The sequence below is a fragment of the Pocillopora damicornis genome, chromosome 6, assembly GCF_964200805.1.
Source record: "Pocillopora damicornis chromosome 6, jaPocDami1.2, whole genome shotgun sequence".
Classification (NCBI taxonomy): domain Eukaryota; kingdom Metazoa; phylum Cnidaria; class Anthozoa; order Scleractinia; family Pocilloporidae; genus Pocillopora; species Pocillopora damicornis.
Genome location: NC_142675.1, coordinates 7,974,573 through 8,001,141, shown reverse-complemented (window position 1 = coordinate 8,001,141; position 26,569 = coordinate 7,974,573). Strand labels below are relative to the sequence as shown.

General features: G+C 36.9%; 1 protein-coding gene across 1 annotated transcript; it reads right to left on the bottom strand.

The window, feature by feature from the left end:
* Positions 1-1,038: 1,038 nt before the first annotated feature.
* Positions 1,039-22,483, bottom strand: LOC149043750 (uncharacterized). The gene is made up of 20 exons (XM_089210688.1): positions 22,327-22,483; positions 19,054-19,401; positions 16,028-16,282; positions 14,179-14,451; positions 9,623-9,673; positions 8,717-8,805; positions 8,464-8,519; positions 7,312-7,490; positions 6,855-6,965; positions 6,720-6,738; positions 6,555-6,585; positions 5,505-5,808; positions 5,218-5,328; positions 4,580-4,770; positions 3,765-3,887; positions 3,460-3,530; positions 2,852-2,892; positions 2,564-2,660; positions 2,381-2,480; positions 1,039-1,976 (listed from the first exon to the last, which is right to left on the bottom strand). The coding sequence occupies exons 1-20, from the start codon at positions 22,391-22,393 to the stop codon at positions 1,911-1,913; spliced, it is 2,583 nt and encodes an 860-aa protein (XP_089066814.1). The 5' UTR covers positions 22,394-22,483; the 3' UTR covers positions 1,039-1,910.
* Between the last annotated feature and the right edge of the window lie 4,086 nt (positions 22,484-26,569).

The window sequence follows — 26,569 nt, the reverse complement described above, 5'->3', positions numbered from 1 at the left end:
TTTGTCTGAAATAAAAAGATATTTTGCCAAAAAAAGTATCCAGTGATTTTAGTTATAGTCTAGCCTATCTCACATTAAAATAAGAAAGAAATCGAATTTTTCACCCTTGCCGTGAAATTTAGAATTTGTCTGATTTTTACAGACAAGCGCTCTTAACTCGTACACTCAAAGCGAGAAATTGAGGTCAGGATATTGAAACGAAAGCTATCCTCGATCACAAGCTTTGCTCTGTTCCAGGTTCCTGTTACTGACTTGTTGGATACGAGATTGGTATAGCCAACCCATATCAGGTGCGGACTCATGGAACAACTGTTAAATATAGTGCACATATTATAATACGTATTTACAGAAATTGTACGAAAGACAAAGGTTCTTTGATTACAGCTTACGTCTATTTCTTAAGCAAGACTACTGAATTAAAAAATGCAGGGGCTTGGAGTCATTAGCCGGTTCTAGGCGTTCAGTTAGTAAAACAGAACGAAGTAAATGAACTGCGCGATACTAGCAGCAAAACAGCACGCGACCCGACCCACCCCTCCCCCGTTTTTTTCACTCAGCTGCTATCATCGTATCATTTACTGTTACCCTTTGCATTTATCAGGAAATGTAAGTGAAACGATACTAAGTCTTATCTCAGCCAAGACAATACTCTGGACGCCGGGAATATCAGGGAGTTCCAGTATCTACATTGTAAGTCCCGTCGCCAATCCGTTTATTTCCTCTGACGTGACGATAACTACCCGTAATTCCCAATGGACTAACTTTTGTTGACTGTTCCAAATTTGTATGGTCAGCACTCGTTCTCATTATTTTTGTTTGATCCTCTCTTGGGTACTCGAAAGAACACTAATGATTTAATAAATATCTCCAGGGGGAAAACCTGTGCATTTTGATGAGTGAGCGTTAAAATATCATCACACTTTTGCGAATTATGCTCCTAATTGTGACGACAAATCCTAGGAGATAATGTTATTTACGTGCAAGGTGATAAACACCGATAAGATTCTCAAAGAGATCGAGGAGTACTCGAGTCTTACACATGGTACAGAGTTTCATTTTATTCCTATACGCTATAATTATAGCAAATGTTTTAGATCAAAACGTCTATTGACAAAAGGACAGTTACATCAAACTACGCGACTTTTGATTAATCCTGGTCAGTCAGTCCTGACTCGAGACTACCCGCGTAAGTCTCTGAAGTTAAGTGACACCCCTATCGAAGTGCAAGAGAGGAGGCTAAAGACCCTCTTTAGAGTTCTCGTTATGATGGGATATTTTGCAAGAGTATATCAAAAGTTAACCGGTGCACACAGCAGTTAAACGACAGAAATAACACTCATGATACCCCTACCAATTCAACTACCTTATCAAACAACGTGCAATATTCTTACCAAGGAACGACTCCTAAGAGTAGTACAGAATTATCCTGAGTAAACTTACTTAATCTCACTACAGACAACAACTTAGCTCACCAGTGACAAAATCTTTGTATCAGAGCTGGACTCGTGATATCGTTCAGAGTGACGGATTCGGTAAAAAAGTCATATGTTCCTCTTAACAAATTTACTCATTTTTCCTTACAAAGACCATTTTTGCTTTACCAAAAACTTCAAATCTTAAAATTTAGTTTCTTTAGTCCTACAATACCTTGCATTTCGCAAAGTTTAACATTTCGTTTCCCACAGAAATGTTAGAAAAAAGTCATTTTCCCTCTTGGCAAAAATCTTCAAAAACTTTAGATAAAATTTTCAGTGAATTCATATCCCAAAGCTTCGACGATTGCACAAGTAATGCGCCAAGTATAATTCCTACCAAGTAAGCGTGTGAGGAAAAGATGATTCAGCCCTGAAACTTGTTGTGGCGAAGTGTTCAAACTGTTAGCCAGTCATATACCGCGGAAATCTATCTAACTACACTATTAAATCCTCGACGTTTGCATACAACTGCTTGTCGTACATTGTCATGTTGATCAGCTTCTGCAGAAAAGAATAATTTAATAATCAGCATCATTAAAAAAGTGTTCCTCTTACGTTATAAGCGTTTATCCTCAAAAGTGGTCAGCTTTTCACACCAAAACAAATCCAAGAAAGTATTTTATGGCGTCGTCGTTTGCTACTCTTTGTGCGTCTCAATACGGTTTTGCAATCACCCTATGATCTTTTAAATAACCATAATGTATCAATTGTCATTGGAACATTCTAGTTCGCTTCTTCCCCGTTTTTCGTGGAGTGCTAGCTTCAGTGACATAACAAGAAGATGTAATCCTAACTTCGTAAAAATTACGTTATCTAGGCTACTGTTAAGTTTAAGACTATTTAGCTGAGCCTAAGCAAGTCGGTCTCACGTGAAAAAAAACTTTCATGTTAATCAAAATTCTCACCTTGTGTTGGGTTTCCATGTCCTTAAGCTGATTTTTCAATTCAGTGAAGGTTGGTCTTGCATCAGGGTCATTCTTCCAGCATTTCATCATAATCTGATACCTGGTATTGTTCAAATGATCTGTTAGATATTTAAAGAACATTTCCTTGTAGGGTGAGAGAGGAAGAATTCAAAAAGCACTTACAATTCCTCATCGATGTGTTGTGGTTTAGGCATCCTGTATCCATCCTGAAGTAAGTTTGCAATTTTTCTTCCATCCATTCGTGGGTAAGGTGAACCGCCTGGAAGAACCATAAGACCATCGAAATATAAATGTGACGAAAACGGCCTTCACTGAAACACCACCTGTGTCACTTGACGTAGTTTAAGGCTCATTTACGTTTGTCTAACTGAACACGTTATATTGTTTAATATAACATGGTATATAGCAAAAAACATCTACAAGGCCTCATAAACTTCCATTCGATGTTACCTATGGTGAAAATCTCGTACAGCAAAACTCCATAACTCCACCTGCAGAAAGACAAATCAAACAAATATAAATTAGGTGAATGAAGACAGTAAAATTTTTATACGAAAACTAAAATATATGTATTCTTTGACAAAGCATAGAATTCATGTCCTGGTTAAAATTGATAAAAACCTAGAGAAAGACGTTTTTCGTCTTATCACGAGCGTGGGACGAAGAAAAAATTCCGAGTCCCCATGAGGAATCGAACCTCAAACCTTCGGATTCCGCGCTCCGATTCTCTCTCTTATTTCTATTCACAAACATGACTCTATCGACATTGCTGATCCTAGCAGTATGCAGGACGTGTGTCATATGAACTTCGTAATAAACTTCACTCACTGAAGAGTCTCTGTGGCTTAGTGGTAGAGCATCGGATCGCGGACTTTCGCGGAATCCGAAGGTCTGAGGTTCCATTCCTCATGGCGACTCAAGACTTTTTTTCATTGTCAAACAATTATGAGAATATGCAAAACACTATTTCTTTATCGAGCTCAAAACTTACCATCTCTCTTGTTCTATTGATAAAACTTGTTGGAAAATTGCTACGGGTAACAATCAGGTATACTTACACGTCACTTTTGGTGGTATATTTACCATACAACAAGGCCTCATAAGCTGTCCACTTCACGGGAAGACGGCCCTAAAGATTTCAAATATCACTTTGCGAAACAGTTAAAAAATAATAGGAAGCGATTGGTCAAAGACAGTGATATTAAAAATTATACTCGTATACGAATGGCTATTTTCATTATGGTCCCATCCAAGGATTTTTCATCGAAATCGGGAGTATGTCAGCTTTATCAACAATGATTGTGAAAAATCACACAACTGAACGATATGAAGTACCGCCCCACCACCTCTCTTTCTTGATTACCTTGGTCTTTCGTTCATAAATATTTTCCTGCTGCACATCTCTGGCCATTCCAAAATCTGTCACCTTACACGTTTCCTTTTGTCCAACTAACACATTACGGGCTGCAAGGTCTCGGTGAATTATCTAAGAAAGCATTGACCCGAGAGCAAAAATTAGCGATTCCAGAAGAAAAAGAACTGAAATGAAACCGTTCAGATAGGAAAATAGAAATATCCAGCTACATAATATGGTGTGTGTATTTCTCTTTCTTCCAGAGATAAGAAAATTAAAATTACTATAATTACTGCTCCATATTCCACAGAGAAGCAAACTACTTTATTTCTACAATACGCATTTATTTTATAGAAAGCTTATCTTAATATTTTATTTGAAATAGGATTCTGTAATGTAGCAGTTAAGCAGCCAAAGACGAATTTTTTAATTTCAAGTTTTATTCCCTTTCCCTTCTTGTTACTAAAATGGATATTTATTGTACACTTAGTTTAGACTGAATAAAAGATCCTATTCATTCACGTCTCTGCCTTTGCCTACACGAGAAAAACTCTGATATTTTATTTCAATGTGGTGCCCTTGCAGCGATGCACAAATATTGCCATTCGCACACTGGAATGAAACTTAGGTGATGACGTCAAAATTCGTAGGGTTTCCGGCCCAAAAGAAGTGGCCTCAACAAGACGGTAAGAATACGTTTGCATATCCCGGGCGTGATCTTGTGAAGACATAATATGCTATGCAAGACATAGCTTCACATGCCGATACACCTTACAAGAACGTTTTAAAATTGCTTTTCTTTCGGGTTCTTTCAATTAACTTACAGATTTTGAGGACAAATAACTCATTCCATCAGCAATTTGCCAAGCAAACTTCATTAGCTGCTGTGACGTCAGATTTGTTTGTGGTTTGATATCCGGGTCTTTGAAGTAAGTGTCTTTTAATCCACGGCTCTTTCTCAGGTAACCGAGTAGATCCCCAAAAGGCACATATTCAATCAAAACCAGTAGCTGTTCTGAAGAAATTAAACAGTTTCATTTACATATTTCTCTCTCTAAAAAATTTTGCAATAAATAAAATAAATGAATGGCCCACTCATTGTCAATACTTCTGAAGAAATCGCACGAAAACAAGATGTAGTTTTACGAGGAAAAGCTGAAAAACTGTAACGGTCTCATGATAAAGTACAAACCAGATATTCCCTTAGAAAAAGCGATTCTGCTTAAACAACAGAATGGTTTGTACAGTGGCAAATATTCGATCTTGATCTATCAGCAAATCCAAGAGCGTCTATGCTGACTAAAAAAAGATAAAATTACCTTATGCGATGGTTGTTTGTTGTGTGCAATTGTGAAGCAGTAACTCTTCCCTTGAAGCAAATTTTCAATGACGAGAAAGCGTTACAAAGTAAATCAGATGCAAAATGTGTACAACAAAATTAGACCCCATAACCAAAACATACCAGATTCTGTGACACATCCCAGAAGTTTAATGACGTAAGGATGTGGTTTCAGCTGCTTCATTGTGTCAAGTTCTTTCATCAAATCTCTCTTGTCCGATGCAGCAGCGTTTGCTGGAACGTTAAAAACAAGGAGTAAAATTTGGTCAACAGGTATAATATGCGAAATGCCAAAATAACAACACAAGTTATGAAATGGCAAATAGCTAAAAAAATTACTGTAACGCGGTAACATTTCCTGAATGACTGTGGGTCGAGACTATCATTCTATTTACAGTACAAGAGCTCACTTTTAAGCATTTTAATAGCTACTGTGGTCGTTTCAGGACTCCCTCGAAGTGCTACTGCTGTTCCCTTGGCAACCTGACCAAAAGCACCTTTACCAATGATTTTTTCTATGGTCACGTGATGTCTCGGAACTTCCCAGGAGCGTGTTAACGGATGAAGAGGCACGTAATCAGCAGCTGAAGCACTACTTTGTGCTTTTCTATTATCTTTCTTGACTTCTATAAGATCCATGTATTCCGCAGGAGGCTGAGCGAGTTTTGCTGAATCGGGCAGACTTGGCTCGGTATCTTCTAATCCCGTTTCATTCTATTAAACCAACATACCGTTAAGGTATTCATGTAAAAATCTGCTATAAATCCCAATAAAAAGTCCCACATGTTTACAAAAATCAGTTTACCCGTTTTCATCAGACAAACGTTTATATTCTTACATAACAAGAGATTATTGTAGTTTGTAATATCTTGTCCTTATTATTACTTATTTTTGTTTTTACTAACACTCTGTTCGCTGCCATTGAAACTATCATGTCCAATGGGGTGATCGAGGTTCACAGCATACTCGCTGAAGCTACAAACTGCAACACGAAGATTGTCGATTGGTAGTGCAATTTTTTTAAAAATACACACACGAAAAAAAACTCTTTCTGTATTCGGATCCTGGACTAACGTTTTGAAAACAAGGCATCAAGATAAACAGACAGCCAAAACTGCGCGGAAAAAAAATTATTTACAAAACAAATATCAACCGGGTGCAGACCAGTTAGCGATCTATGAAGTGAAGTCACGCAGTTGAACCAGGGATGATCGCAGGAAAATCCATGGAGCAGCTTGGTAAAGGACATGATCCCAGGACAAAGCCCCTATCGAGTCAAACTTCTTCCCATATTCTATTGTACCTGTCATTAATGCATTATGCCTTTTTTTGTATAACTACACCTTTTTTCCTTCCTATCTGTTGTAAGCGTTAATTTTCTTCTAAGGAGTAGAGGTAAAGTGGGATTACATAATTACTGGCAACATTAACATGACCTCAATGTCTTAGTTGTAACTTACATAGGAAACACCTCTTTCATCTTCATAAGTCCTACAATTGAGAAAGCATACAAATATTTATGGCGAGCTGAGAATCTCAACAGTTTTAAGTGGAAGTTTGTTATAACACGATTCCTATATATGGTTCATTACATCGACGCAATCCAAGTGGCAGCAAATTCTTACCTCTGTTTCCCAACAGCGCCTGAAAAAGAACGAAAGGAAAAAAAAAATGATGTGGATGTGGGTCAAGATTTTCTTTTTCTAATAATGAATCTTGCAGCCAAACCCTCTATCATAGATTATGAATTTTTTACCTACCTTTCTTATGTAGCCAGATTATGTAAATAATTAGAAGAACGATTATGAAGGCAAGAACCCCATTTATGGCTAACGAGACGTTGTTAAATGGGCAGGTACATTCCTCGGGACCTAAAACGAATCATTATACAAAGCTTGATCAGGTAACAATCAAACCACATTTACAGTGATCGTGGTCAGTACACTGCTCTCAATACGTAGCTTACGCTCATGAACGAAAACCGTCAACTCTAATTGGCTGGGTACTAAGGTGCTACTTTCTCTATAATAATTTTAAAAAGTAAGATTTTTTTTTAATTGAATAAAACAAAAACAGCGACAAAAACAAAACTTGGAAATATATGACTCGCAGAACTGAGTTTTTTAATTAAACAGATACTGAATACAATTAGAAAAAGTCCATATTCGGACGAATACGCGTAAACATTTATCAATAATATTGCTTTGTAAAATTTACCTTTTGTTGTGCTTTCCGAGCCGTCTGTGGGCATAAAAACTTGTTTAATTGATTCTGGATCGACTTTAAAACCTCCGAATTTGTCTTGCCTTGCAGCAACCAACAGGACAGTCAAAACATTGCTGACAACTACACTTCGATTGAACCTCATCATGAAGTCGAGAACAACACTGCCACACCTAGGTAAGAGGGGTAAGGATGTAAAATGCCGAATCGAACACCGCGCCGAAAAGAGTAAGACGCATAAGTTATGACTGATTATACAGTCGGTATTAAACAAAACGAAATCGTGGGAAGAGTTCATTTAGGTTTGCAAGTAGTTTCTTCATCCACTTTTACATTCTCTACCTATTCAAACATTTGTCAACTTTGGAGAATAGAACTACAGTACCTCTTCCCAATATTTGTTTTATCTCTCCCATGAAAGCTTATTACGATTACAGTACAAAGCCATTTGTTACAATAAATAACATTTTCATTATAAGACCTTGTTGCTGTCTTTGTTTTGTGAAAAAAAATTGTCGCTACCCTAATTTAAATAACGTTACTTGAGTAATAGTTAAACAGGTTATGAATTAGGAGACCCGCAGTACTCAATTTACGCAACGTTACTCTTGGGGATACCCTTGTGGTCTGTTTTGACGTTTTATAAAATGAGCAGCCTAAAGATTAGAAAGAATCCAGCACCAAACAAAGTATGTTACCGAAAGGACAGCGTTTGCAGTGAGAGCAATTCGACGAAGGCGTACCTTGCGTGACAAAAACTGAGTAACCACACGGCTTCAATTGCATAATCAGTCATAATTTATGCATCGTGCTCTTTAGGGCACGGTTCTCTATTCGGCATTCTATTTGTAGTTTGGTGACTTTTAAGTGTTAAAATACATTGAAATTTAACCAAAAGAGTATTTGTGATGTAATAAACCGAGGTAAATAAAATGAATTCATGTCATTCTGTGTCAATCTATTGCTGTACATTAAGTAACATGTACTTCAAATGTAGATTATTTTGCATTAGATAAGATTTTTTTAGAGGAAAAACACCAGTTTTAAAACTAAAATACGCCAACTGAGAGAAAGCTCCTCCCCACCCCAGAACACAGATTTGCGTTAGCGTTTGTTTTTTCAGTGTTGAGACAAACTGCACCTTACCTGGTGTTCACGGTGTTGGCGGATGAGCAGCCAAACTTAAAGGCAATTTGACAAGCCTATAAGGACATTTAGAGAAGAAATGTAAATTCGAATACTTGTTTCGTAAATTGAAGATCGTTCAAAATGTCGTTTTCTTTTTACAGAAATATTGAGATTTCGTCTAAGAGCAGATTGATTAAGATTCCCTTTTAATGATAAATCTTATGGCAGTATTCTATACACTCCGGTATACGGATCAAGTAGATTATCTAACCATTTCTGGAAATTTCGCGGCAACGTCTGAACGTCTGCTGCAGTTCCCCTGTATTGTCGCTGTCAGGTAAACTTCTGTGCTTTCTGAAGCTAAAGAAAAGCCGTGTCCTTTTACATTTACAAAAATTATGAAGAGCCTTGATTCACAAAAATTGCTGAGAAGTGGTTCCATCTAACAATAATTCTACTTGAACATTGTCCAAAAATCCCAGCAGAGATCTTTCTGACAGAGTATGCTACTAAGCTCGAGAGTAAACTTATGTTTTAATGCACGCAGTAGCATGAACATGTTACGATTAGCCTTGTTCACAATGTTTTAATATTTGATACAGAAACTTGTAACAAATGTAAGTACGCCCAAAGAGTGATTGAATTATATTTTTTGAACGAGTACTATGGTTCCTTTCCCTTCCCCCACCCCACTTGAAAAAAGGTTTTGCATCGCCACATGAATTAAGTAATTTGTGTTTGAAGATGACCAGCATATGCTTCAAAATATTCATTAAACCACAACTGGAAGGAGTCTTTAGGGAAATAAAAAGAATACTTTTATACATCTATAATTATGCTTATTCTTACTCCTTCCATTATGGAAGGTACAGCCTTTTACTCATAAAGATCTTTTGAGTCGCTGCATGACACCTGACGAGATTCACATAATCATATAAGTTTGTATTAGAAGAAAGTAATTACGGAATAGTAACAACTTTGCAAACAAATTTTTTCAATTTTGATATAGATTTAGCAGTCTGCGTTACGACTGTTTGTGAGTCTACAGTCCTTCGCTAAGTTTCAGACTTTTAGTGACTTAATTCACTCTTTGTTTTTTACTCGAACTCATTCCGTGCTATTATGATGACATAGTTTTACACGGTGGTCAAAAGAACGTCTATAAAAAAACATTTACCTGCGGGAGTTGTTTGGGATGAAGTGGCAACTGTACTTGAAACTGTTTGAACTGGAAAAAAACAAAATACGACTTAAAATGATCGACAAGCAATTTTAAATTTTACGTAATCATTATACCAAGCTCAAACCACATGATAATAATAATACGTTAACTTAAATAATTTTTTCACGAAGGTTCTGGGTATGATAGACCATACTTCCTAAAGCTGTTATTATTATTCATATCATTGTGGCCAACATTATTATCATTGATATTACTATAACTATTATCATCATTACAATTATTATCATTGTCAACACTATCACTAAAGAGCACCCAAAATGTGAGAGAACTACAAAGAGGTCCATAAAATCTTAGAACAAAACTGGCCTTTCAGTATTAAACTCAGTGCAACATAGATATCAATGGACGGGGCCAAGTTTGAAATAAAAGGTCAAGTGACAAAGTGTCAAGTGTTAATATGTTAATATTATATATATTAATAATCAATTTTACTTAATTTTAAGATAGAGCCTAACGGTTTCTTGTAATATCGAAAAAAGTGCACTTCCAAGTAAAATGGGAAAGGTTTTGTAGCGCTAGGTTTGCCACAAAATGAATGCACAGCTAATCTGTTTGCCCAATAGACGAATATATAGATGTAAAGATATGTAGTCGTGTAGATGTGTAGTTGTGTACAAGTGATTCGACTTAAAATAAATAATTAACACAAATATCTAAATACAAATATAACAACAAGACCAACGACAGAGCTACAAGAAATAGAAATGACTTTTCAATTTGTGGCGTAACCAGGTCTGGTAATAAAACTCTCAAACAAAAGTAACACGGCGCTAACTAAAACTAACGAAACGACTGAATTAATTGAAATCAACAAGTAATGAGAAGTATGTAACGAAAGCAAAGCTTATACTGGCGAGAAATAACGTGCTACCAGCACTACGTAATTCTTACACAACCTCATACAAAAGTGCGGGCTTAATTGAATTGAAACAGAACATCACAATAGTAGTTCCATTGAAAGAAACACAATATAAAATCTTTTCGCAGTTACTTGACATTGGACAGAAATGCAAATTCTCCTTGCAACATTCCAACCCCTTAAGTTTACTTCAAGTATTGGGCGACTAGAATTCAAATTATAAATAACGTAAGAGTCCCTTAAGTTAGTCTGCTAGTGTTCAAAGTTCACGCACATCTGGTGCACAAATTCAAAGGCTTTTTTTCACTTTCAATAAACAACACGATAGTCAGGTAGATTAAATCGAGTCGTTCGTCGCGAGAAAGATCTCTTGTTCAAGTCAAAAAAGCTGTGAGATTGGCCTTGTGAATGTAGAGGACTTTGGCGCAACCTTGACAGATCGGATAAATCCATCCCTTTGTGAAATAACTCCGAGAACGCGGCCCGAAGGAAACTGACGGTGGTGAGCTCTTTCATGAGGAATAAAAACCAGGTCACCAAAAGCAAAACTATGACGTGGTCTGATCCACTTCTGCCGTTCTCGCAAATTTGGTAGATATTCCGACAACTATCTCCTCCAAAATACGTCAGCTAGGTATTGACCCTACTTCCAGCGACGTTGGCAGTACAAATCGTTCTTAACAAAGACTCCTAGTGGCATATTTCGAAGTAAGTAACAAATGGTTAGCAGTCAAAGATTCTGAAGCAATAGGACTGCAAGCCACTTTTGAGAATTCCCTCAACTCCTGCCATCAACGTTGGCAGTGCATGCCTCTCCAGAACCAATTGTTGCTTAAGAAGGACTCTTGAGATATTTCTCACTGAACGAATGATGCGTTCCCAGACTCCTACCATTTGTGATACCCCAGGAAATTAAACTTCCACTTGATGTTCTTTTGGTGTAGGAAAACTTCTATCCTCTACTGATTCCAGTTGTTTAGGGCTTCACGGATTCCTCTCTCTCCGCTACTTAAGTGTATACCATTGTTCCCTCTTATCATCTATGGCGTCCCTCTTCTGCTGATGAATCTGCAAAGAGCGCAAATAAACGAATCTTTTTCGAGAGACTCAGTCACTTCAACGTGGATTGCTCCGATAGTTAAGCAAGAGAAAAAACACCATAACTTTTAACTGCACTTCTACCTTGCTTCACGTACAGTGGGCCAAAGAAATCTATGTCAACGTTAGAAAACGAAGGTTTATCTGGAATAAGCCTGTCGCCAGGTAAATCTAAAATCAATTAGCAGGTAATTTAGTGTTAACAACTGAGCTGAAAACGTAAATTGGCCACCGTAAAGGGTAAAAAAGCTGACGTTTCGAGCGTTAGCTCTTCGTCAGAGCGATTGGTCCTTTGCAGCATTTTGCTTTTGGCATATCAAAGAGTTACTGAGTATTCTTCAAAGAGCTGCCAGTCTCTTGAAGATCAAGTACTTTTGTCTCAAACTGTTCAGGACATATTCTTGGCCTAGATGACTAACAGACTCATGAACATCCATAATGAGCAGCTTGGTAACCTGGTGCTTTGAAGGTAACAGCAATTGATGTTTCGATTGGTAATCCGATGAAGAATTTTGAAGCCGACCACCAACTGCAATATTCCCGCTCCATCCAGAAACGGTCTCAATCTGCACACTGAATCAAATAGGCTGATAATCTTCAATTTACCCTTCTCTGATTCTCCTGGGCTCAAGTTTGGGAGGGCTTGCACGTATGTGACGATTTGAGCCTCTGCATGTTGTAATTCGTCTATCGACAGCCTACCACAAGGAATTCGATCAACAGGGTCCTCTTGTAAGCACCTCTTGCTCTCATGGAATTGTTAAATCTGAGACGCGAAGCAACTCCCTTCTTAAACTTGAACCATAACGAATATTGCAGAACCATTAGGTCTAGTGGTCGTTTATCTTCCATGAGAGTAACATGGTTTGTTCGAGCTTAGCATCTGACCGCTGGGTTTTACTCAGAAATGCTGAATGAAGAGACTGGATGGGTGGGCTACGATGTCTCACTTTCCCAAAAAAACTTAGGGCCTCTGAACCACACTTCTCTCTTTAACGACACCTTTACTCTCAGTTCTCGGCTGGCATCGTCAGCTGGGTTCATGCTTGTTGACACAAATTTCTACTGGGAAGGGAGCCATCATGTATCACTACCAGGCAAATAGCCACAAACATGTAGAATCGTTTGTCTCTTTGCTCTTGATATATTGGAGGACAGCCATGGAGTTTGACCAAAACACTGTCTTGTCAAATTTTAACTGAAATTCTTCTTGTAACGTCTGATTCAATCTGACAGATAAAACAGCGGTGACAATTCTAATCTGTGTATAGTCATCTGTTTAACGTGAGCTAAGCGAGATTTCCCAGCGAGGAAACTGCAGAGGGTAAAGCCATTTTCATTGACGAGTCTTGCATATGAAACAGTCCCATAAGCAATCTGAGAGGCATCTGCAAAGCGGTGAAGCTCTGCATTTTGTATCCAGCCAAAGTTGGTTCCTTTCAAACATATTGGTAAGGTAACACTTAAAAGTATCGGTACATCACATAGCCATCGTACACTGAACACCAAGGGTTATTTCAATATGAGGTACACCGGAATGTAAATCCAAATCCAAAATTGATGAAGCTTTGTCTGAGGTTGAAATGGTTTTGAGGACTTCCCTCCTTTTACACAGCCACTTAGTCAATCGAAATCCACCTCTTGACAATAGGACACATTAATCTTCTCTCAATTTACTGGCGAATTCATTTAATTGCACTGATTTCAAACAGTCATCCACATAAAAGTTCTTCAATACTGTGTTCATCACTTTATTGTCAAAGTATCCTGCATTGTCTGGAGCCGTCCTCCTTTTGGACCGAAATTGTCCTAACTTGGTGAAGACGTGCTACCAAAAGGTGTGCTCAACAGGCTCCTTAGATAAATCATCATCAGGCCACCAAAGGAACCTTAAGGTATCAACATCGTTTGAATCAGCCATTACTAGATGGAAATTGCTTCAATGTCTGAGGAGAGAGATACTGGTTCCTGACGAAATCTTAAGAGGACACCAAGCAGGCTGTTAGTCAAGTCTGGACCGCTTAGTGGTTGGTCATTCAGCGATGTCTCTTTGTATCGGGCTGTGCAGTCAAACACCACTTGCAGTTTCCCTGGCTTATTAGGATTAAAGGCAGCATATAATTGACTGGTGATATCTTAACTGGACGTTGTTCATTGTGGTTTTTAAGTGTGACTCATTTTCGCAAACCAATATTTTAATTCATTTCGATACCATATCAGTTCAACTGATACTGACATCATACACTACATATGAAGAAAACATTCCCTATCCTCGAAAATCTGTTGAAAACATCAGGAACATCAACAAAAGTCTTCATCGGCTTGAGAATACTGCTAACTAGCACATGTGTCGTTCGCCAGGCACAAAAGGTCAACCTCATCACCAGGGTCTCTATTTCTCCTTGTTCGGGATTGTAATGATTCACTGTGTGGGAAGTTTTATTGACGCAATGTAAACTGGTATAAAACATTTTTCCTGTTTTGGATTATAATTCCAAAGTACTTAAAAATGCTCAAAGATGTTTCTACCCACCCTTTATGTTAAGTCTCACAGTGGCTTTTTCTCCATCTCCAACGTCATTATATGGGATACATACGTACTCGCCATAGTGCTGAGATCGATTGACGTTATTGAGAGTATACTCACTGTTGCTGTTCTCGCTTAGGAGGCTGCCATTGAAATAGAACTTGTAAAATGATACTTGTGGCACAGCAGCCATAACTATGCACTTGAATGTAACAGCGTCTCCTTCAGTGACGGTATTTTGTGCAGCATTGGTTGTGAGCCTCACACCTTCAGGTTTGTCTAAAAATTTAAATCAAATCAAAATCTCAATTTCAGTTTAATTCATCGCTTATACATTTCGCCTGGTTATAAATCATAACCTCTTTTAAAAGTCTAGATGGTTCATGATAAGGCAACAAGGGTTTGTCTTGTATCAGTCCATGGAGTGCTTTGGGCAGAAAATATAACGCTTTTGTGATGGAAAATTGTAGCAACTCATCTACCCATGGTTAGAATGCTGACTATAAGGAAAATACTTTAACTTACACATTGCAAACTGAAAAACAACGGCATTACTGCAGCAAGAAAAATAACATCAACTATTTTGTTATCAGGATAACTATTTAAAACCTCTGTTACTAAAAATGAGCAATTTGTGAAGCCCAGCTTTTTGTCTTAACGGACATAAAACGTTGTCGCTCTTGAAAAATTTTTGATGAAAATCCTTCATTTTGAGTCAAAAGGCGAATGCAACAGGGTCCTAGAAGCTGCACGTGAGAGGATCTCATCTCGCAAAAAAGCGGAAACCCAGTTTGAAACAGTTTGAAGACATTCCTTATTTTCCTCGCGGAAACCCAGTTTGAATCAGTTTGAAGACATTCCTTATTTTCCTCAATTGGTACCAGGATGATATATTTATCTAAGAGATTCCTGAGGAACAGAGCCTCAATTTTAGAGAAACCTTAAGTCGAGGGCCTCAAAGGCTAGATGCTTCATTAGGGATTTTTGGCTCGACGCCACTACCAAATATGCAAAAAAAACAATTCAATTTTCATTAACAATCCAAGCTTCCTCAAGTTTACTCTTGCAAAAAGCTTAAGCAGCAGCAGAGCGAAAAAACTAAAGCGAAAAACCAGAGAGATTTGGTCAGGTTGTGTTCACACTATCGTGGCTCTTTATACTTCCTGGGAGTCTGAAACAGGCTAAATAAAATTGCAATTCTGATTATAAGTATTTTTAATTTGCACGGACAATAGTATGTAAACTGCTTGTTTCAACGAAAAACCTGGGGGAAACTAGACGAAGTTAGGAAATACATATCTTTCATAGGGGGCGGCATAATGCTTGCAGGTTACACAACCTCCAAAACCAGAAAGTCATAGAAATCAATTACCCAAGTGCAGGATTTGTCATTCCTTCCCTGTCTTTAAATGAGAAAAAAAGTGAAGCTTGTAATCACTCCATGGTACAGTCTGTCACTTTTGTGTCATTTGACAGTCGAGTATTTAGTATAAGGTGGCAAAGCCTTGTGCGCTAGTCAAACGGAGTGAATTTTGGATTATCACAATGGTTCGGAGATAGTTTTAAGCCATTTTCGGAGTTAAACACAGTCCAACTGAAGCAATGAAATAGCAAAAAAAATGTCGCATCCTTCTAAGTAACATACCATGAGCAATGATTTCACGTAAATTCAATTGTCCCAACCGATAATTGGGACCAATGCATGGAAAGCCAAAAATGATTTGATGTGGAATTCTGTTTCCTTTCATTTTTGAACAGATTTATAAGTTCTAGGTTACTGTCACCCCAATAACATTAATCGCACTGTAAATAAAGTAAATCCAGAAATAGAAAATTAAGGTTAAAATATACTTACACTGAACTACAATTGATGTATCAATAGAAGTGACTTCCACTGAGTTATTGGCTTGACATGTATATTTTCCTGCATCTGTTCTGTTTATATTTTCGAGCTTTAAAAACGTAACTTTCTTCCCTGAACTTTCCAGTACTCCATTTCTAATCCATGCCACATCCGGCAATGGTTTCCCAGAAGCTTCACAGGCCATGGTGACAAGGGATCCTTCAATGTAATATTTTCCTCTTAAAGAGATGTTTATAAGTAGTGCCTCTGAAAGGTAAAAGAGATTATGTCATTCCTCACATAGCGTAACAAATCCTACTTGGACCTAATCTCAAAATTTACCCAACGTCGATAAAATAGACAAAAACATCAAGCAATTGGTCCCCAACAGCCAAATAGTAGAAGGAGGCTCAAACCTCTTTCAGTACAAGTTAACCTGTGGGCTCTAACTACTCGATAACTTACTCGCGAGCTAAATTATAAAGCAGAGCCCCAGCCTAGAAAATTAAGGGCTGATTCAGGAATTTACTCTTTGGGCTAAGGACCCTGGCTTCTAAGCTACTTCTATTCAAGTGAAAAAAATTTATGCTGCTGCACAAACAAATAGGAACAGAGCCAACCAAGCCACACCCCACTCAGAACTTGGTCTGACAAAGGATCAACAGGACACATCCTAAACCCAGAGAACTGAAATTTTGATGAAAGAGAAACTATGGATTCTTCCCAATAAAAAGAACACACCAGTGGCGTGCTGAATGCTGCTTTCCTATAACTTAAAGTTAAAAGAAGGTCCACTCTTAGTAAAAGAAAACAAGATGTTTGGCCCTCAATTATTTCTACAAGTCAAACCTTCAAAGAATTGTAACCTTACAGAAACGTGCGTTAAGAACAGTAAGCAATTCTACATACATTACCCATACTGGCCCTACTTTTAAGGAACTTAAACTCTGAAAATTTCATGATATCCATTCGTTTCAATTAGGTACTTTTATGTTTTCATTCGTGAACTCTACACTCCCTTCCAAATTCAATAACTTTTTTTTACTGAATAGTCAAATCCACAATTATAATACTAGGAATGCTCAGTCCTTCCGCTTGCCACTGTGCAGAACGAACACCAGGAAGTTTTCAATTTACTTTCAAGGTCCAAACTTTTATAATTCGCTAAATTCTGACATAACTAGTTCTCCCTCTTCCGCTTCTTTTAAAAGAAAGCTTAAGGAATTTCTTCTCTCTAGGTATTAACTTCTGTAAGGCAGTAATTCTTAACTAACTTATTTAATATGTGTGTGCATGTGTGTGTGTGTACGTGTGCGCGGTCAAAGTTAATTACCATAAGTCCATATTGTAATTCTAATATAAGATTAGTTATTTTAAGTGAGAAAGCCTGACTTGTTATAAGCCTCGTGGTTTCTTTCAGGTTTTCTCGCCATTTATTCTCTGTCATCAATTTTCTTCATTTTTTTTTTCCATCTGTAAATGTCGTATATGGCAAAATAAATATTGTATATTGTATTGTATTGTATTGTACAAGTGAAATATGAGACATAATTGGCTTTAGGCTACAAAAACCAAATGCAAATGATGATTCGTTTGCCCTTTTAAGCCATAATAACCTGGTATCTTTCTATTGTAATACAATTCGAAAAGGTAAGCTGTGTGACAGGTATTGTATTACAGTTAAAATAAGCCAACAGAACTTAATTAGCAAATGTACCATTAAAATAAAGAAAAGAAAGAAGGTGTTGTAATGGCTGGTGAGCTCAAAAATTTTTAGTCATGAGTCATAAAGGATCAAAAACAAGCAAGTGAACAAAGTAAACAGTGAGTTTGGATTCTTCACAACAAGTGAATAAAATCATTCAAGCAAACAATGAGGTAAATTGTATATGAGTATTGAGATGCCACAAACGTTTTCAACTTTGAATCACAGTCAAATGACAAAGAAGTTACATATTCAATATCACACTCGTTTAAATGTACTAAATGTACTCTTAGATACTGTATTCGAAAATGACAGGTAAAACACTCAGAGAGAAGATTATAAAGTCTGTGCAAAGAACATTAGGCTTCTGTTTGATACATGAAAATTTTCTGAAAAGTTTAGGTTACATAAGCTCACGAAACGTTTCATACTGTAAATTGAAATTGAATAATTTTAGTCTCATGTTGCTTTTTGTGGAATTCAGCCAGTTTCTCAGTGAGGCAACCAAAGTCAGCAATAAAATCAAAGCTGTTGAACTGACCTCCATGAAAACATCATCTGCTCAGGACAACATTCTTACCTGGCCACATTGGTCATCAGTGAATTATTTTCTGTTTGCACGTTCAGTGTCTTTCAAAGAGCATAAAGAGCTTAGATTATAGACTTTGTTGGTTTATTGTTTTAATAACTTTTAAATTTTTTTTGTCTTGACTTGCTCCTAAGTGTCAGAGATTACTTGAAGAAGTCACCAATCTGTTAATGAAATTTACATCTGCAAACCTTGATGATCATCATATTAATCCCCAGAAAGCAGCAAATGATGCAATGCTGACTTTCATCCCCTTTGGCAAGTCTCTTTAAAAGGCTTGAAAAGCAATATGGTTTTTTTCACACCAAATTTATTTCACCTGCTGCTTGTGATTGGTCATGCAATATTTTCCTTCTGTCACTGACTTAGCAAAATCATACAACCAATTGTATTGTTATAGTTTCGACTGATCATTTTTAATTGACAGCTTTGCTAAGAGAAAATATCAGTACTTATATTAATATTACAGTTATCTACACATAACAGAGTAACCCAGTAGTTGTTGCCAGAAGAATAAAGCAATAACTCTTTGATTTCTTACTCGTGAGAAACAGCAAAGCAAAAAGGGTAGAATTTATTTTCTCCTTTTAGGAGTGCAGTATCTCATGCCAAGTAAAAGTGGCACTGTCTACTGTTCCCAAATTTATGCTATTGTTTACTTTCTCCAGATCAAAGAAATATGAAAGACATGAGTTGAATTCATTTGATTTATGTTTGATTGATAACTATTTCTGTAATACCTACCTGCCACAATAAGCTGAACTGTACTTTTAACTGTTTCGAGAAAGCTTCCAATGAGCTCACAGTTAAATTTGGCATTGTCTCTAGGGTTGATGTTCTTGATAACCAGGGTAGCTCTTCCTTCAATTTTAACTCTTCCTTTGTAAGATGGAGGAATACTAGGATGTTCTTGGACACCAAGACTGTTCTTAACCATCATTTTGACAAATGCAGCATTTACCTGAACTTCATAGAGAATGTCCTGAATGTCATTATGTGGATCAGTGTAGTCCCACACTAGCTTGGCATCACTACCATTGTTAAAGTAGCTTGGACTAGAAGGTTCCTGGGTGAAACGCACATCCACACCCCCTAAAATCGACAACCGTAAACATAATATTTTCAGCCCTTTAGTTACATGTGTAAAGATAATATTTAGGAAGAAGGGCTTAAATAGAGTCCACCACAGAGGCACTTTTAGTGTAAGCAGTAACAACAATAAGTATAAATATGCACTACATTGGTATTCACTGATTGTATCAATCAGCCCAAAGTATACTTTCATTTGCTAAGAAATAAGGTTCAATAACAGTAATATGTTACTCTTTGTGCCTTTTGAAAATAATTTTTGACAAGTTCCGCTTTCCGAAATTAATGTATAGTGGTAAAATTTCCAAAATTTAGAAACAGTACACTTGAAGAAATTAGTCGAAGAAAAACTTGTGGAGGTGGAAAAGGGAAAGTGGAAATGTCCTCACATATTACAGTATATGTTAAACTATCGATTGAGGGATTTATTATTCCCCCATTTTCTAGTCTTCTGGCTTTGAGTGTTTGAAAATTTGTTTGGTCTTATCTGAGCATCCTCAACCCATCACATAAGATATGTATGAAAGAAGAAAAAAACAGAAAAGAAACCATTCAAGTGTTCTTGATGACCAGAACAAAATTCTTGTGGGCTTTAAAGTTTAGTGCTGAAAAAATTGTGCCTAAAAATTGGAAAAGAAATAAAAGATCAAACACATCACTTCTTTCCCTAATCTTGCCCTGTTCTGTAGTGAATAACCAAGGTAAAAAGACACAGTAATGAATAAAAATTAACAAATATTTGTGGAAGATGAAGTGAAGTGAATATTATTCAATGATCTCCCCTTTGCCTTCAGCAAAAAATTGTTTTAATACAATCCCCCAGGTGCTTTCAAATTCTGTTATAAATTCTGTAAATAAAGAAAACATTGCACACATTTTGTTACAATTATGTTGATTACCTGTATCAAGATGAGCAGGCAGTTTTAAGAGGTTTAAATTTTTTAATATCAAAAACTTTATCCCTTTGTTTTGAAAAGTGTTCTGCTAATCTTTTAGCATCTTTTATGCTCTTTGCAATTTAGTTTTCTCCCACTGAATTCAACACTCCCTTGCAACACTTGACAGAATGCATGCAAAGCAGCCATTTTGAAATTTAGCACTCTTGTTATAATCACCCTGCACACTGTGATTATAACAAGATATGATGCAATACCTGACCAATCAGAGCATGGGCATCTCTATAATAACCTGAGTGAGAAATTATACTAATAGTATAGTTATCATTGAAGCCATCACATAACACAGGGAAAAAAAAACAATGACAGCACAAACAAAAATGCAATGATCAATCATTTCATGTGCATAATTTCTGAAAACTTTGGCATATTAAGCTGGCATAAAAATTCCAATGTTATAGAAATAGAAATAAGAAATAAGACATCAAACACAATTTTCTATCATCTATAGCCTCGGTCATAGAAAGGATGTCAACAATGGTCAAAACTTGTACTGCACCTCCTTTAGCTTTGAATATCTTTGACCTCATTTCTACCATCAATAAGGTATTGTATAAGAAGCTGAATTATACTTGCAGGACAGGAGTAAATTAGTTGAATGAAAAGTGTGTCAATACCATGGAAATAATAGTACCAGTTTGAAACAAATTTTTGCTCATTCACACAAGCACAAATCAAATCAAAAAGGTGGATTGTAATGCTTTCTTATCTGAGTCAGAATCTATAAAATTTAAGTCTTTTGTACCCATTGGGAAGAGATTCCACTTTAGTTCCCCGGATTGCAAATGTTAGCAATTGATCAAAGCATAGATTTAGACAAAGATTGTGATCAGTTTGCATGAGGCAAAATCAGAATGATTTTCACCAATTTTCATGAAGCCCAGCTGACTTCTTGTTTTCAACCTTGAAGTCATAATTTTACAGTTGTCAGCAACCAGCAAACCTTGCTGACATTCACTTTCATTCCATTTGGCAAGCCCCCACAACACAAAGGCTAAAAAACCCAAATGATTGTTTTCACTGGTCTACCTCTAATTGGTCAGATGCTCATTTCTCAATTGTGAGAAAAACCATCCTACCTATCAGAATTTTTGCAGTTTATAATAAATTTTTGTTTTGTTAATTTAGCTTGGAGTAAATCTCAGTATGTAAACTATATGATAAGCCAACATATCTTCACACATGTGGTCATTTCAAAAATTTTGGCCCTGCTTAAAACGTTAACTGTTTTTAAATGCACAACAAAAATAAGTCTTCCACAAGGACCGGTGTGGGGTACCACAATTGTATGTGCATAAAGCTAAAAAATTGGTCAAGTAGACAAATCATACATGTACATGTGAGCAAACAATTCTCATTTATCCATCCAAGTGCATTACGTAGTTTCTTTACATGATTGCTGCTTGGAGGAAAAGTAACACTCAACTTAGCTAGCAGCAATTATCCTTGCTGATGTCATTATTTGCACCAACAATGCGAGCAAAAATTGGTAACAGCTCTTCCCAATAATGGTGATGGATGGCAAGGAAGAGAGTTTAAGTACAGATGGCAACTCTTTTCTGACCATCATGCTTGTAATGGAAAGCCACCTGACAAAGCAGTAACTTTTCTCATGGCTAAGAAGAGGGCTCATACTAACCATGAAAATAGTGCAGTTCTCAGTTTCAGAGTTGGTGTTAAATTCTGAACGTATGGTATTGTTACACTTGAAGCATAAAATCATTTGCTTGTGATTTCTATCGCATCATAGTTACTCAGACTTCATCTATCACGTGATTGAAATTCCAAATCATATCTTAATTTTGAAATACAAAAGATTGTTGAAAGCCATCTTGGAGTTCGGAAATCATTTTGACGAAAATAACGTTCAGAAAGAAAGGGTTGGCGTTTTCGATGTCTAAGCTTAAAATGGCACCCGGTAAAAGAAGACACCGTAAAATCCTTTGTGTGGGAGAATAAATTTCACACTTACCTGACCCGTGAAACTTTACCAGCAGAAGAAAGAGTAAGTAAATTTCATAATCACGGAAAGACACCATCCTATCAGACCTTTGCTGATGCTTCAATGAGGAAGGTTGTGCCAAAATCCTACGGAAGTCACTTGAAGGAATAAACAATTAAGCCTTTCTTCGCTTTGAGACTGGGACCGAGTGTCACGATCATCTTCGTGAAATTGACGGCCTTAGTCGGCAAAATTCTCTAAACAACGTGGCGGATGGTGCGATTTATGGAAGAAAACTCGATTTATGTTAAACACCAAGGAAATTTCTATGAATTGTAAAAAATTTTCTTCCGGAGAAACGTTCCCTTCAGATTGAACTATGCGTGAAACTTGCGAATGTGTCGAATGAGAACATTGGCATCGATATCGAACACGCGAACGTATCAAGCTAAATGAAAGTCACGCAAATATAAAATAACATGTAACAGACAGTTTTCATCTCCTCTTTCTTGTATATCAACCGTGGATTCTTTTTTCAGGGCTACTAAATATAATTAAGGTCGGGTAGCGCTGATCTATTCCCTTTGGGGATGCACGGGTGTACCAATACTCCTGGGGCCGGAAACGGAAGTCAAGCGGATTACAAGTGAAATAACGCAATCCAGACGCGCAAACTTAGTCAGTACATACCAAGAAGTGCCGGAAAGTCGATTTGAATACATTTTTTAGAGAGTAATTTTCCTCAATCTTGATATCAGCTTCTTCGTATATCTTCGAACCATGTCGTGTAAAAACATATCTAAGTTTTGTGCCGGATGTAAAATCAGCCGAGAAGCAACTGCACAAACACGAAGTGGAAACAACAACTAGCTTTGTTATGTATTACAGCTAAGGTGTTGGCAAAGGTAAATCTAAAGTCAGCGGGGCGCCTTATATGAACTCTGGTTACGAGAGGGAATGTTAAGTGGAGGGATGCAGGGGTGTGCGGGTTATGGGGAGACCAAGGGGGGAGGGGATGCAAAAATTTTTTTCTACTGTAGAATTCCATAAAAATTGCAAATAAAATCTACTCTTTATTTTGATTTTGAGAGACAAGTGTGTAGTTCACTTTCCAAAAATTGGAAAAACTGGAATAGAATTAAAAAAATAAAAGGACTACAGAACTTCAATAGCTGAAATGTGGTGGTTATCCTGAAAAGGGGAGGGGGGGGTTATATGTGGTTTTTTTTTAAAAAAATCCTGAATGTTTCTTAGGTCCTATTTTTACTACTGCTTAAGCAGTGTTCATTACTGCGAAGATCACTCTCATATTTCATCATCATTATTATTATCATTGTTATTATTACTGCTATTATTATTAGAAGTCCCTGAGAGAAAATAGGGAAAAACTGAAATCTCGACCACGTATTTAACGGGAGTTAATTTCACGTCATCGGGACACATTCAATTCATTCGATCTGTTGTCTGATCTTTGCGAGCGAAGGATTGGCACTGTTAATTGGCTGTTTGTTAAAAATCACAACGAATCCATCTTGGAAGTCATCAGCCACTTGAGTTGTGCCTCTACTCCTATACCTCGTAACTCTTTGTGCAGAAAACGAGGGGGAATCATGAGTGAAAATTACTTCTACTTCATCCAGAGGAGTACCATCAGGAGTGTATGTCCGCTAAAGGGTGATGTTGTCATTTTCCACTGAATACAACGGATTTGAAGGAGTCGACATGACGGATGGTGCTTGCCCTTTGCGAAGGAAGTAAAACATCGTTGGTAAGTAAGGAAGATCGATTACTAAGTGGTGCAACCTCTACATTCTTTTAGAAACGAATGGTGCTTTACCCATAAAGAGTAAACTGATCAGAACAGCACGAGATTCTTAGGATACTTTGCTTACCCATTTCCTCGACATAGATAACCACTTCGGACGAAGGAGCAAGTAAGATAAATGTGAGAGGCGCCATATTTTGTAACTGACAGCAACATCAAGTTAAACTCTAACACTGGAAGCAAAATGCTTTCAGCAACCTCCCACTCAGGTGCTTTTGGTCGGTTTTCAAATGAAGACCTCTTGCGCTTAAATCTGAGTTAAATAGACTTCTATAATTTCATTTTGATTTCAGTGAAGTAACTTCAACTAGTGAAACGTATCTACTATTATACGAGAAGTGTATTTTAAGTTATGAGGTGTTTCGGAAATGCACCAAATGTTTTTTGGCAGAATATTGGTATGAAATTGAAAAGAAAAAAATAATTAAACAACTAAATGGAGAAAAGAACTCTTCTGCTTCAGCGAGCACAATCGATCTCGCTCCTTTCGAATTGCCCTTGGAAAATTTCCCTTTGACTTAAATCCGCGGTGCAAACTTAATTTATGGTTAATTTGCTCATTGTAAATAACATAATACCAGCCGTCTTTAAGAAGTTTTGAAGTATATTAATAATAATCAACTGTGTTTCTCCCAGTACTATTTCACGGAGAAAACTTTACCTCAAGAAGTTATCATGAGCTGCAGCAAGTGTCCGAAATGGCTTCATGAGAATTTAAAGGTAATTATTCGATCATTATTGCGAAATGCGTAGAATAAAAATTTAAGAAAAGTTTGTCAATTCAAACATTCTGTTGGTTAACGCATAACAAAGATTTTATGCTCTTGTTTAACGACTCCATAAGTCCTATTCGTTGCGTGGCGATCGACTCTGTGGAATGTGCACAAACGGGAACATCTTCCGCGTCTCTCATAAAAGGAAGCCAAGAGTTATGATTTCCATAATCAAGTCAGATTTGAAGTTTTAATGTGTTTCTAAAACAGGAAAAATTCCTCTTTAGATATCAAAGTTACAGCTGGACAGGGAAGAGAAGGTAATTCAAACAAAATGCAGCTTCCGGGCTTCTACGTCAAGACATAGAAGCAAAATTTGTTTGCCAACTCATGCGATAAATAATGGGACCGAGTGAAATCCAATCGGGTCTTTAATCAAGCAAGTGATTGACAAAATTGGACGACTGCGATGTCAATCACGAGTATGATTACAGACAGAGCTGGACATTAGGAAGTCCTGTCATTAATAAATCTTAACCGTTTCAACTTCCGAAAACAACAATTGCATCTGGGCCAATATCTCCAGTACAGATAATTTCTAAAGTAAAAAAAAAAATTCTCCCTTTTGGAAATTCCTTAGATTTTTTTTAGGATAAGTGGTTGTTGCTATGGTTATCGTGATTATTCTGTGATTGGTGGATTTTCTGAGTAGATTAAGTATGATTGGCTGCTTCAACTGTCCGATTGTAGCCAACTGTCTTTACAGCTGTACAGAATGATTAAGGAAAAAATAAAGCAGCTAATGCACCAATCAAATTTTAGGAATTGTAATGGTTATGATTAATGGGTTTATTATCCAACTGCATAATAAGAGTACAAATAACACGTGAATAGGGTACAAATATCCTGCAATATTGTACATTTGTTTACTTTGTACTGTAAAGAAAGATTGTTTAACCTGTAGCGTGCGCTGCGCTTCTCTATCCGCTCTGCTTTTCCCGCCTTTTGGGAAATGAGCAGAAACACTTGGCAAAAAAACGGCACAATTCATAAATATGTTCAGCGATACTTCAAACCAAAACGTATATTAAGATATATGTATTATGTTTATCACCGCAGTTTTCTTTATACCTTTTCAATTGAAGGTAATCAAATATATAAGCTAATTATCATACATAAATCAGTTTTCGTAAAATCAAAAATTAGATCAAATAGTTTTTAGCGCCTACTTTTAGTTGCACAAAAAAAGATTCGCCCGGATGGAGTTTGATAAGTTGTCGAGTTTTCAACAAACGTTTGTTTCTACGGATGTATGGAATTTTAAACTTCAAACAGCCCAAACTTCCTCTGATACTTTCTTCTGATACGGTTCTAATCTTCCAGGTGTGTACCAACAACGGAATATCTGCACGTAGCGCTAACGGGGCTTAGTGGTGACTTACTGACATAATTTCTTCAAGAATGGAGTCTTCTCTTTTCACAATTGCCGTCATGTAGACATGATAGAAAATGTACCAAGAAGAACATAGAGAAATAAACAGGAGGTTCGGAAACCAAATTTCAAATTTCCCTTTTTAAAAACTGGGTTAGATATTTTGGGTCACAATGACGGGGAAACTAACTGCAGACTGAAACACCCTTTTACGAAAGGGATCAAGGATTCTTGATATGTCTTTACTCAGTCTTCTTTCATTTCTCGGTTCATATATATACCATTTGTCATAAATATCAATTT